General features: G+C 45.1%; 1 protein-coding gene across 1 annotated transcript in view; it reads right to left on the bottom strand.

The window, feature by feature from the left end:
* The window catches only part of nlk2 (nemo-like kinase, type 2), a 184,396-nt gene that overhangs the window by 85,426 nt on the left and 84,905 nt on the right, over positions 1 to 14,065 (bottom strand). The window contains exon 3 of the mRNA XM_043718279.1: positions 2,062 to 2,191. Within this exon, the coding sequence (XP_043574214.1) occupies positions 2,062 to 2,191 (130 nt within the window). The remainder of the gene's footprint in view (positions 1 to 2,061; positions 2,192 to 14,065) is intronic.

Genomic DNA, 14,065 nt, shown 5'->3' with positions numbered 1-14,065 from the left:
AATTGATGCACCTCTTATCCCTATGAACTCCACCAATGAATGACAACAGTAGTAATGTTGTGGGAACACCATGCTCAAGTATTTGTTCTTTCTTAGATGTTTGAAAATCCCGGAACTCCCTATCATTGGAATGCTGTCCACCATAAAAGGTAATCACCAATGCTCAAGGAAAGAAGTCCATTATCCTTCGAGTAACTAAGAAAACATTAAAATGCCTTGTCAGTAGTAACCCCTACAACAAATAAATAAAAGAATATTGATGAAATAAACTTTATTTTGGTTGATTTCAACAACTTTCACTTTCAACATTCTCAAAGAATGACTTCAGCCATTCACTTTCGAGTGCAACGGACTAAAGACCAAAACTCCAAGCATAAATCTTTCACTTTTGCATTTCTTTTAGACAACAAAAGGTAACAGGTGCTAGAAGAGAGAATGGTTTTCACAGAAGATTCAGTGTGGTGTTAAGGATCCTTATTCATGCAATGCAGAGCAATCTTACATGTTCTAAGTTTGCTTGCTGAGCTGGAAGGTTTGTTTTCAGACATTTCGTCACCATGCTAGGTAACATCCGGTGAAGCGCTGGTGTTCTGTCCTGCTTTGTGTCTGAGTCTCTTACGGTGGGTGATATCATTTCTGGTTCTTTTTCTCAGAGGTTGGTAATGGGGTCCAAATTGATGTGTTTATTGATGGAGTTCCGGTTTGAATGCCAGGCCTCTAGGAATTCCCGTGCGTGTCTCTGTTTAGCCTGTCCTAGGATGGATGTGTTGCCCCAGTTAAAGTGATGTCCTCCTTCATATGTATGTAAGGATTCTAGTGATAGTGCGCCACGTCTTTTGGTGGCTAGTTGGTGTTTGTGTATCCTGGTGGCTAGTTTTCTACCTATCTGTCTGATGTAGTGTTTGTTACAGTCCTTGCAGGGTATTTTGTAAATGACATTTGTTTGGCTGGTTGTCGGTATAGGGTCCTTTAGTTTCATCAATAGCTGTTTCAGTGTGGTGGTAGGTCTGTGGGCTACCATGATGCCAAGGAGTTGGAGTAGTCTGGTAGTCATCGGAGATATCTTTGACGTATGGTCGTGTGGTTAGAGCTTCTGGGCGTACTGAGTTTATTTGTTTGTGTTTGTTAAGAATCGGCGGACTGTGTTTAATCGGGTACCTGCTGTTCTTGAATACGCTGTACAAGTATTTTTCTCTGCTGCTCATAGTTCCTGGATACTGCAGTGTGTTGTGGCCCGTTTAAATAATGTCCTGATGCAGCTCCGTTTTTGGGTGTTGAGATGATTGCTTCTGTAGTTAAATATCTGGCCTGTGTGTTGCTTTCCTGTAGACACTGGTCTGCAGTTCTCCTATGCCAACAACCAGCAAAATGAATACCCTGCAAGGACTTAAACACTACATCCGACAGACAGGCAAACAACTACAAACCTTCTCAAAAATTGCAATCTTACATGTAATCAGACATGGTCTTTTTTGTACCTACAAACAATCTTTAATTTTGATTAATTGAATTTAAAAAGGCATCAATACCACAGAAAATAAACATGATTACACTGATAACAAATCATTGACCAGCAAGATTAAGTTTCTTTCCACAAATGCTGCCAATCCTAACATTTTTGCTTTTTATGGCTACATGATAAACCTGGACAAAAATCACAATAAAAACAAATGAATTGTTAGCTGAAAAATTACATTGATCTTTTAGCTGTTTAAAACCTAGTCTATGGAGTAAAAAGACAAAATTCAAAAGGAAATGCACAGAATTAATAGAGCTTCCCTGACTGCAATGAGAAATAGATGTGGATCACAGTTTGGTTTTTGCATGTAACTAAATAATGCATACATTGGCAATCAACGATGCACCTAATCATTAAAAAAAATAAAAGAACACGTACCCAATTTTTAAAAAAAAAAGTATTTGGCTGTTCAATCATTTCAAAATGGATATCAAAGAGACTTGCTACTTAAATGATTCTGAACAAATCAATCCAATGCATGGAATACATTTTCACAATTGTTTTCCCCCACCCCATTAGTATTCATTTTTAAATTCACTTACATTATCATGTTTGAAAAAGCAGAGCATCTTCAGCTCACGGAAGACCCTCTTGCAGGAAACTAGATTCTGGAAGACGTTGGGCATCTTTTTGAGTGCAACTCTCTTTCCATCCCTAGGATCCGTCACTGACCTGGATTGGAAAATATGAATTATATAAATTAACTTGAAGGCACAGAACCAATATCTATCTTAATCGCACTAAAGTTATTAACACCACTGTATTGACAAGCAAAGATGAATGTAAACTTATTTTTTTCATCACCTTCATCTCACTTTCTGTACTTATTCTATCAAATAAGATTCTAACTACCAACGATGTCAGAGTCTCTTTGGAGTTTGTACTGGTTTTACAACGGTCACCAACTTGAAGAATAAAGTGGTAGCACTACTGAGTGCATTTTACTGAATAGTATGTCATATCGACAATGACCAGAATAGCATTAACCGAGCACGTAACAATTACTCAAGCTCACTGGATAGAATCTGGCTGAGCTGGTGTTATTATTCTGCTGCAGTAATTCAGGCAGCCATTAAATATTCCAGATCATCTACATAAGCAAAGTCACTGCTGTTGCATAATGACTCCATTACTTATTCCATATTTGCTCCAAAGTTTCATGTTTTTATATTGACAATTGCAATAAAAAACTAGATGTAGCTATCAGACACAAAGTGTCATTAGAAGATCTTACCTGCAATGAAATAAAGTCAAAATGTGACAAAATATTTTAACAGGACAACTATCAGTTTCAACTACCAGAAATTGCCACCAGTCGACTCCAAGATTGATATCCAGACTGTTAAAAATTCAAAGTGATTCACTAGTCCTTTAAGAAATGACATTTACTGTCATTACGGGGAACTCCATACTCATGCAAAGTGGTCGATATATCTGCTTTCTGAAATGGCTTGGCAAGACACTCAATTGTATCCAATGGTACGAAATTAGGTTCAGACTGAACTGGACAGACTACTAGAATCAACATTTAATGAAACAATGAGAATGTGTATCGGGTAATGAGCAGGTTGGGAAAGAGTTAAGTTTTGAGTTTTGTGAAAAGAGTTTCAGCTGAGCATGACTCAGATCAGATAAGAACTTGCAGTTAACAATGGGGTGCTGGAGGCAAGGGTAATGGGTTAACAAGGTGGAAAAGCATTCATTATGTAGAGCCATTTAACAATATTGGAAGCATTCCATATGTAATATCAGATCAACAAGGTGAAAAGTATTCATTGTGTAAACCCAGTTAAGGTTAAGGTTAAGAACATTGTGTAACAGCAGATGGCTTAATCTTTACTGTTGATGCTCGCTGATTGTGAAGGTCATCCAATCAATATGTATGTTGCCTTATCAGGATGCTCCTCACTGTAACGTGACTATATAAAATCATTACAAAACTGCAATTCCAGAGAAGACCGTGAACTCGTGTCTCTGTGCACACAGGTAATCATTCTCTCTCCCTCCAGGACCCGGAATAAAGATGAAGGAGGTAAAACTATACCGTGTCTCTGAGCAATTTGCTTCAAATGAGGGAGGAAATGGAACAACAACAAAAGCACTCAAAATCCCATGGATAATACAAATTCAAAGATGAACAAGGGAACAAAGTGCTAATTACTAACGATCAGAGACTTGCATGGGCTCAAGCTATGCCTGCTCTGCCACAACTACACCAGCATCATCCCTCATCTCTCCACTATTTTGATGACAGCATTAGTGCTGCCTTTTGCTCCCATGAGGAGCTCAAGCAGTTAATCAACTTCCCTAACCCTCAAATTCACCTGGACCATATCTAACACCTCCCTCCTCTTCCATGACATCTCCGTCTCCATCTCCGGAAACCCATTCATCACTGACATCCATTTCAAACCCACTGGCTCCTACACTTGGACTACACCTTCTCTGACCCACCATCCTCCAAAAATGCTATCCCATACACCTCAATTCCTTCATCTCTACCCAGGAGTTGTCATTCTAGTCCAGGACATCCCAGATAACCTCCCACTTTATGTAGTGTAGATGCCCTCCACCCCATTACCTGCGCTTCTGCCCTCAAACAAGGATAGAGTCCCCTTGGCCCTCACATAAGATCCCACCCACCTCAGAATCCAATGCATCATTCTCAGACATTTTCACCACCTACAGACCCCATCAAGAAGGTATTTCCTTCCCAACCTGTCAGTTTTCAGCAGGGACTGTTCATTCTGTAACTCGTTCGTCAACTCTACACTCCCACCAACTTCTCCACCATACGCTGTATCTTTCCCAGCAACCGCAAGAGGTGTAACACCTACTCCTTCACCTCCTCTCACCTCTGTCCAAGGCCCCAAACAATCCATCCAGATCTAGCAGAGATTCACATGAACTTTATCCAACCTGATCTATTGGACCCATTGCTCTCGATGTGGTCTCCTCTACATCAGGGAAACGAAACGCAGACTCGGGGATTGACTTGTGGAGCACCTGCACTCATCAACAACCCAACATTTTCGTTGCCATTCATTTTAATTCCTACTCCCTAGCGACATCCCCTGGTCCCTTCCACTGTCAGAGTGAGGCCAAAAGTAAACTGGAGGAATAATACCTGACATTTCACCTTATAGCCGAATGGCCTCAATATTGACTTCACCAGCTTCACGATGTCTCCATCCACAATCTTATCCCACGTCCAGTGCCTCCCTGACCTAACCTGTCCACTTAGAGTCAAAGATGTACAACACGGAAACAGACCCTTCAGTCCGACTATCCATTCTGACCAGATATCCTAACCTAATCTAGGCCTATTTGCCAGCACTTGGCCCATATCCTTCTAAGATGAAAGTGGTGCTGGAAAAGCACAGCAGGTCCAGCAGCATCCGAGGAGCAGGAAAATCGACATCTCAGACAAAAGTCCTTCATCAGCCCATTCCTGATTGAGGAAAATAATGTTTCTCAAACTTGAGGGTTTTTTTTGAGGAAATCAAGAGATTGAAGGCAGAGCAGTAGACATTGTTTATTTGGATTTTAGTAAAGCTTTTGACAAGGTTCTGCATGGTAGACTAATTAGTAAAGTTAGGTCACATGGGATTCAGTCAAAAAGTGTAGTGCTGGAAAAAGAAGAGGAGAGTCTATGTTTTGGGCACAAGCCCTTCATGACATTCCTGAAGGGCTTATGCCCAAAATGTCAATTCTCTTGTTCCTTGGATGCTACCTGACCTGCTGTGCTTTTCCAGTGCCCCACTTTTCAACTCTGATCTCCAGCATCTGCAGTCCTCACTCTCTCCACATGGGACTTAGGGTGAGTTTGCCAACTGGATATACAATTGGCTTAACGGCAGGAGACAGTAATGTTGGAAGGTTGCTTTTCCTGACTGGAAGCCTGTGACCGGCAGTGTTCCACAGGGATCACCGCAGAGGTCCCAGAGCAGATCCCTGCAGAACACCACTGGTCACAGTGTTCCAGGCTGAAAACTTTCCATCTACTACCACCCTCTGGCTTCTATGGGCCAGCTAGTTGTGTATCCAGACAGCCAAATTTCCCTGTATCCTGTGCCTCCTTACGTTTTGAATGAGTCTACCATAGGAAACTTTATCAAATGCCTTGCTAATATCCATGTACACCACATCCACTGTTCTACCTTCAATGTGCTTTGTCATATCCTCAATTAATTCGATGAGGCTTGCGAGGCAAGACCTGCTCCTCACAAACCCTGACGATTTCTAATCAAACTATGGTTTTCCAAGTAATTATAAATCCTGTCTCAGAATCCTCTCCAATAATTTGCCCAACATAGATGTAAGACTGACTGGTTTGTAATTTCCAGGATTATCCCTAAACCCTTTCTTGAACAAGGGAATAACATTTGCCAACTTCCAATCATCTGGCACTACTCCAGTGGACAGTGAACATACAAAGATCGCAAAGGCACAGCAATCTCTTCCCTCACTTCCTTTAGAAACCTTGAGTATATCCCATCTGGCCCAGGGGACTTACCTATGCTCATGTTTTTCAAAATTTTTAGTACATCATCTATCAACAACCTGTTTCATGCTGTCCTCACAAACGTCAAGGTCCCTCTCAGTAGTGGATACTGAAGCAAAGTATTCATTAAGGACTTCCTCTACCTCTTCCAACTACGTCCACAATTTCCATCCACAAGTTCCCTCCACTATCCTTGATTGGCTCTACCCTCACCCTTGCTATCCTCTTGTTCCTCATAAGTTTAGAATGCCCTAGGGTTTTCCTCAATCCTACCCGTGAAAGCGTTTCCATGCCCCCTTCTAGCTCTAAGTCCAGTCTTCAGTTCCTTCTGGGCTCCCTTGTAACCTTATAGAACTGTTGAATTCTTGCCTTTGTTTCATTCACCTCACTTTGGGAATATCACCTCTCTTTTGTCCATGTATAAACCAGGAATAAGTGGCTCTGACAGAACCTGAACTTGGTGTCAGTGAGCATCTTATTGCTGAGCAGATGCTGCTTGATAGCACTGTTGGTGACACCTTCCATCACTTTGCTGATATCGAAAATACCCTGATGGGGTGGTAATTGGTTGTGTTGGATTTGTCCCTTTTTTTGTACAGGATATACCTCGACAATTTTCCACATTGTCAGGTAGATGCAAGTGTCATAACTGCACTAGACCAACTTGGCTGTAAGAGTGGCAGTTCTGGAGTACAAGTCTTCAGTATTATTGCCAGAATCTTGTCAGGGCAGTAAGAGTTATTATAGTGGCAAAACAAGGGGGAGGGGAGCATGTGTGTTGGGGGTGAGGAGTGGAGTAGATTTCAGAGGAAACAGTCCAGAATGTAGACAGGGATGAAAAGTGTTGTGATGATGACAAAAGATAGTTTTTTGAATGTGAAGACTAGGGTAGTGGAAAATTATGAAAAGGGTAACTGATTGTGGTCATAGGATGTGAAGGGGCAAAAACTGAACTTCGTGAAAGATTGGACACTGTTTAGAGCTCTTATTCACAACTAAGGAGAAATGCTTGGTTCAGGAAAAAAGAAAGGAAATACACCGGAAGTGCTGCTATGGAAGATAGCGTCATTGGAACAGTTGCAACGGAGATAAAGAAATAGGGAAGATGAAATGGAGTCCGAACAGGAAGTGTCACTCATGCAGCTGAGGGAGTCTGTGGGATTAGGGACTATTAAACACCTTGTAAATGGAAATAGTGGAATCAAGGAAAAGGGCAGAAAGACAAGGTGAAGGAGGGAAGGCAGGAGAGCAGTGGAAAGTGGAAATTGGAAGCAAAAGAGGAATTTTTCCAGTTCCAGACAAGAGACAGAAGCAGATCAAGTAAAAGCTCTGTCACATTAGTTGTAAATGGTGGAGGATGATTAGAATAATTAAAGAGAAGAGGCAGCTTCTTGAACATTCTTTTCCTTAAATGGTCTCACAGCCCAGCATATCAGTACAAACGACAAAGCTGATTGCTATTTTCAGCCTTGAGGACAATCCATCTCTACCTCACTGAAGTCACCAGAATCACAAGCTTTCAGTCAATTTGATTCACTGATGTCAAGAAAAGATCAAGCCAACGAGATATAGCAAAGGCTACAGGCCTGGACAATAACCCAGGTCTAATGTGGAGGACCTGTACTTCAAAATTAGCTGTACCTAATGTTTGAGTGTAATTGCAATGCTTGCATTTGTCCAACAATGTAGATTAGATTAGATTACTTAGTATGGAAACAGGCCCTTCAGCCCAACAAGTCCACACCTACCCTCCGAAGAGCAACCCACCCAGACCCATTCCCTTCCATCCCCTTCACCTAACACTATGGGCAATTTAGCATGGCCAATTCACCTTGCCTGCACATTTTTGGACTGTGGGAGGAAACCGGAGCACCCGGAGGAAACCCACGCAGACACAGGGAGAATGTGCAAACTCCCCACAGACAGTTGCCTGAGGCAGGAACTGAACCCGGTCTCTGGCGCTGAGGCAGCAGTGCTAACCACCGTGCCACCCAATTGCCCAAATATCCTGCCACACACACAAAATAAATGCACAATCAGGCAGTTATCAAATACTATTATAATCTATTCAGTGACAGAAGGTACGGTCCATTGTTGGATTACCTAGCATTTACTCTCCAACATGCTCAATGATATACTTTAAATTCTGCCGGCACCGCAGTATAGCTTTACTTCCCCCATTAAAAGTTGCCACTGCAAGGGGACAAGGTAACTTTAAAAGCATTAATACTCATTTTAGCATGGTGGGTTTTGATACCTCCCCTTGTCCAAAACTGGGTGGAAGCAGATGGATAGAAGTGGAGATGTTTGCTGATTGTATTTTTAAGACTCCTCAGATACTAAAGTAGCCCACGTTCAAATAAAAGATCTGGATAATGTCCAGCCTTGGGCTGGCAAGTAATATTCACCCCACATAAATGCCAGGCAATGACAATCTCCAAGAACAGACGATCTAACCACCACCTCTTGACATTCAATTGTGTTACCATCACTGAATCCACTGCTGTCAATATCCTTGGGATTACCCATTGACCAGAAGCTCAACTGGACTCGCCACGAAAACCACAGCGGCTATAAGAGCAGGTTAAAGACTGGGAATACTGCTGTGAACTCATCGCTTGACTGCCCAAAAATTCAGCAGCTACAAAGCACGAGTGAGAAGTATGATTGAATACACCCCACTTGCCAGGATGAGTGCAGCTACAATATCCAGCTTGACACCATGCAGGACAAAGGACATCGCTTGACTGGCACCAAGTCCACAACCATCCACTTCCTATACCACCAATGCTCAGCAGTACTATGTACCACCTACAAAATGCTCTGCAGAAATGTACCAAAAAATTCTTAGACAGCTCCTTCCAAAAGCATGACCTTTTCCTCTAGAAGGACAAGGGTAGCAGATACATGGGAACACTACCACCTGCAGGTTCCCCTTCAAGCTACCAACCATTCTGACTTGGAAATACATTTCCATCCCTTCATTGGTGATGGGTCAGAATCTGGGAATTCTCTCCCTCAGGGCACTATTGGTCAACCTACAGCAGTGGCTCCAGAAGGCAGCTGACCAGCACTTCAAGGTCAACTAGGGATGGACAATAAATGCTGACCAGCCAGCGCCATCCAAATCCCATGAGTGAATAAAAAAGATTTTTCACCCCCCCCCCCAACCCCTAAATTGTCACTTTTAGCTGGAATGACTATACGGGGTGCGGGGTTGGGGTGGGGGAGAGAATGGTGTTCAGGAGCTTTGATTGGATTTGATTTATTATTGGCATACTGACGTACAGTGAAAAAGTGTTGCCTTATATAGCACAATTTGCCTGTAAAGCATAGGTAAAAACAATGACTGCAGGTGCTGGAAACCAGATTCTGGATTAGTGGTGCTGGAAAGGCACAGCAGTTCAGGCAGCATCCGAGGAGCAAGAAAATCGAAGTTTCGGGCAAAAGCCCTTCATTTGGATTAGAGGCAGAGTGCCTGAAGGGTGGAGAGATAAATGAGAGGAGGGTGGGGGTGGGGAGAAAGTAGCATAGAGTACAATAGGTGAGTGGGAGTGGGGATGAAGGTGATAGGTCAGGGATGAGGGTGGAGTGGATAGGTGGAAAGGAAGATAGGCAGGTAGGACAAGTCATGGGGACAGTGTTGAGCTGGAAGTTTGGAACTGGGGCAAGGTGGGGGAAGGGGAAATGAGGAAACTGGTGAAGTCCACATTGATGCCCTGAGGTTGAAGTGTTCCGAGGCGGAAGGTGAGGTGTTCTTCCTCCAGGCGTCAGGTGGTGAGGGAGCGGTGGTGGAGGCAGCCCAGGACCTGCATGCCCTCGGTAGAGTGGGTGGGGGTATTGAAATGTTGGGCCACAGGGCGGGGTGGTTGATTGGTGCAGATGTCCCAGAGATGTTCCCTCTGCTAGGAGGCGTCCAGTCTCCCCAACGTAGAGGAGACTACATCGGGAGCAGCGGATACAATAAATGACATTGGTGGATGTGCAGGTAAAACTTTGATGGTTGTGGAAGACACCTTTGGGGCCTTGGATGGAGGTGAGGGAGGTGGTCTGGGCGCAGGTTTTGCAATTCCTGCAGTGGCAGGGGAAGGTGCCAGGACGGGAAGGTGGGTTGTTGGGGGTGCGTGGACCTGACCAGGTAGTCACTGAGGGAACGGTCTTTGCGGGAGACGGAAAGGGGTGGGAAGGGAAATATGTCCCTGTTTGGGGGTGGCAGAAATGTCGTCAGATGATTTGGTTTACACGAACGTTGGTAGGGTGGAAGTTGAGCACCGGGGGGGGGGGGGGGCGGAGGGTTCTGTTCTTGTTACGGTTGGAGGGGTGGGGTCTGAGTGCGGAAGTGCTGCCGGGACATTAGCTGCCTCAACCTGTCTACCCCACTCCCATCTCACCGCCACAACACGCTGCCCTCCACTCCATCTGCTCCAATCCCGACCTCACCATTAAGCCAACAGATAAAGAGGGTGCAGTGGTAGTCTGGCGCACTGACCTCTATACTGCTGATGCCAGATGCCAACTCGAGGACACCCCCTCCTACTGCCCCCTCGACCATGACCCCACCCCCTATCACCAAACCATCTCCCAGACCATACAGAACCTCATCACCTCAGGAGATCTCCCACCCACAGCTTCCAACCTCAGTCCGGGAACCCTGCACTGCCCAGTTCTACCTCCTTCCCAAGATCCACAAGCCTGACCACCCTGGCCGACCCATTGTCTCAGCATGCTGCTCACGCCCCATTGAACTCATCTCTACCTACCTCGACACTGTCCTATCCTCCCTAGTCCAGGAATTCCCCATATATGTTTGGGACACCACTCATGCCCTTCACCTCCTCCAAGACTTCTGTTTCCCCAGCCCCCAATGCCTCATCTTCACCATGGATATCCAATCCCTCTACACCTCCATCCGCCATGAACAGGGCCTCCAAGCTCTCCGTTTCCTCCTCTCCAGACGTCCCCAACAGTATCCTTCCACCAACACGCTCATTCGTTTGGCCGAACTGGTCCTCACCCTTAACAATTTCTCCTTCGAATCCTCCCACTTCCTCCAGACCAAAGGGGTAGCCATGGGCCCCAGCTATGCCAGTCTCTTTGTTGGCTACGTAGAACAGTCCATCTTCCGTAGTTACACCGGACCCACTCCCCACCTCTTCCTCCGCTACACTGATGACTGCATTAGCGCCACCTCGTGCTCCCGTGAGGAGGTTGAGCAATTCATCAACTTCACCAACACATTCCACCCGGACCTTAAATTTACCTGGAACATTTCCGACACCCTCCTCCCCTTCCTGGACCTCTCAATCTCCATTAATGGCGACCGATTTGACACCGACATTTTTTTTTTCTTTTTTACAAACCCACCGACTCCCAAAGCAACCTGGATTACACCTCTTCCCACCCTACCTCCTGCAAAAATGCCATCCCGTATTCCCAATTCCTCTGCCATATCTGCTCCCAGGAGGACCAGTTGCACCACAGAACACACCAGATGGCCTCCTTCTTTAGAGACCGCAATTTCCCTTCCCCCGTGATTAAAGAGGTCCTCCAATGCATCTCATCCACATCCCGCACCTCCGCCCTCACCCCTCCAACCGTAACAAGGACAGAACCACCACCACCACCACCCCCGTGCTTACCTTCCACCCTACCAATGTTCGCATAAACCAAATCATCAGACGACATTTCCACCACCTCCAAATGGACCCCACCACCAGGGATATATTTCCCTTCCCACCCCTTTCCGCCTTCCGCAATGACCGTTCCCTCCGTGATACCTGGTCAGGTCTACGCTCCCCAACAACCCACCCTCCCCTCCTGCCACCGCAGGAATTGCAAAACCTGCGTCCACACCTCCTCCCTCACCTTCATCCAAGGCCCCAAAGGAGCCTTCCACATCCAAAGTTTTACCTGCACATCCACCAATATAATTTATTGTATCCGTTGCTCCCGATGTGGTCTCCTCTACATTGTGGAGACTGGACGCCTCCCAGCAGAGCGCTTTAGGGAACATCTCCGGGACACCCGCACCAATCAACCACACCACCCTGTGGCCCAACATTTCAACTCCCCCTCCCACTCAGTAGAGGACATGGAGGTCCTGGGCCTCCTTCACCGCCACTCCCTCACCACCTGACGCCTGGAGGAAGAACACCTCACCTTCCACCTCGGAACACTTCAACCCAGGGCATCAATGTGGACTTCACCAGTTTCCTCATTTCCCCTTCCCTCACCTGACCCCAGTTCCAAACTTCCAGTCAACACTGTCCCCATGACTTGCCCTACCTGCCTATCTTCCTTTCCACTCCATCCTCCTCTCTGACCTATCACCTTCATCCCCACCCCCACTCACCTATTGTACTTTATGCTACTTTCTCCCCACCCCCACCCTCCTCTCATTTATCTCTCCACCCTTCAGGCACTCTGCCTCTATTCCTGATGAAGGGCTTTTGTCCAAAATGTCGATTTTCCTGCTCCTCAGATACTGCCTGAACTGCTGTGCTTTTCCAGCTCCACTCTAATCCAGAATCCTGCCTGTAAAGCATGTAAGTGCATTAGGGTAACAGAACAATGTGAAGGATATGCAATATTACAGCTACCGAGGTGGTGTAGAGAGAGAGATAATATTAAAATTAAAGAGGTCCATTCAAAATCGCAGGAAGATTATGTTCTTGAATTTGTTTGGAAGCGTAAGTGTATCTAGAGGAACCTTGATTATCTGAACGAAACGGGCGGGGAGTACTTTGTTTGGATAATTGAATGCCGGATAACAGTTTAGCCAAGCATCGGGACCTTGCGATCTTGTACGGATAATCTGAAAATTGGATAATTGAATCAAGCTACGTACAAACTTTTCAATCTTCTGCCCGACAGGTGGGGGAAAGGTAGTGTAACTGGGATGGGAGAGGTCTTTGATTTATTGGTTGCTTTCCTGAGATAGCAGGAATATAGCTGAAGTTAATGGACAGGAAGTGGGTTTGTAAGATGGACTGGGCTGTGTTCACAACTCCCTGCAGTTTCTTTTAGTCTTGGGAAGAGCTGTTGCCATGCCAAGCTATGATGCATCCAGGATGCTTTCTATGATGCAACTATAAAAAAAAAAGCTTCTGGCAATATGATTAGGCTTGGTGGCTTTGAATTTTGTAAAAGTTGCCTACTTTTTGAAAAGAAAGTTTTAAAATGAAAAGAAAATAGTTTAGAGATTTCTCATCATACCTTCTGGCTATGTCAACATCCTAGTGGTCATCTGGCTCTCAATCTCACCATACAAGAATTTCTTAGGATTGCAGCGATCAACTAAACATGCCAGAGCCAACTTCAACCTGATGAATACCAATGTACCTTGGGAGCTTTGCTTTGAAGACAGCCGCATTTATGATTTTCATATTTCCATGAAATACTTTCAACATGCCACAAATGAAAATTGAAGTTGCTGAGCTCCTTTCTTGATAGCAAGTCAATGCCTTACAGTCATACAAAAATGTGCTGTGAAGACAAGCCTCCTAAATCCATGTCAATTTGATGTTATTCAAAGCATGTTTCTTGAGTGCACCAAAAAGGTGGGAAATACATTCCCCAAGTGAGAATACATTCTGTACTAAATGATGATTGTTTCCTTGTTGGAAATGTGCTGCTGGAAAAGCGCAGGTCAGGCAGCATCCAGGGAACAGGAGAATCGACATTTCGGGCATAAGCTCTTCTTCAGGAATGAGGAAAGTTTGTCCAGCAGGTTAAGATAAAAAGGTAGGAGGAGGGACTTGGGGGAGGGGCGTCGGAAATGTGATAGGTGGAAAGAGGTCAAGGTGAGGGTGATAGGTCAGACTGGGGGGGGGGCGGAGAGGTCGGGAAGAAGATTGCAGGTTAGGAAGGCGGTGCTGAATTTGATGGATTTGACTGAGACAGGCTGGGGAGAGGGGAAATGAGGAAACTGGTGAAACCCGAGTTCATCCCTTGTGGTTGGAGGATTCCTAGCCGGAAGATGAGGCGTTCTTCCTCCAACCATCGTTTCGCTGTGGTCTGACGATGGAAGAGTCCAAAGACCT

The sequence above is a fragment of the Chiloscyllium plagiosum genome, chromosome 28 (assembly GCF_004010195.1).
Source record: "Chiloscyllium plagiosum isolate BGI_BamShark_2017 chromosome 28, ASM401019v2, whole genome shotgun sequence".
In the NCBI taxonomy this organism is placed as follows: domain Eukaryota; kingdom Metazoa; phylum Chordata; class Chondrichthyes; order Orectolobiformes; family Hemiscylliidae; genus Chiloscyllium; species Chiloscyllium plagiosum.
This window is presented reverse-complemented; position numbering and strand designations above follow the sequence as displayed.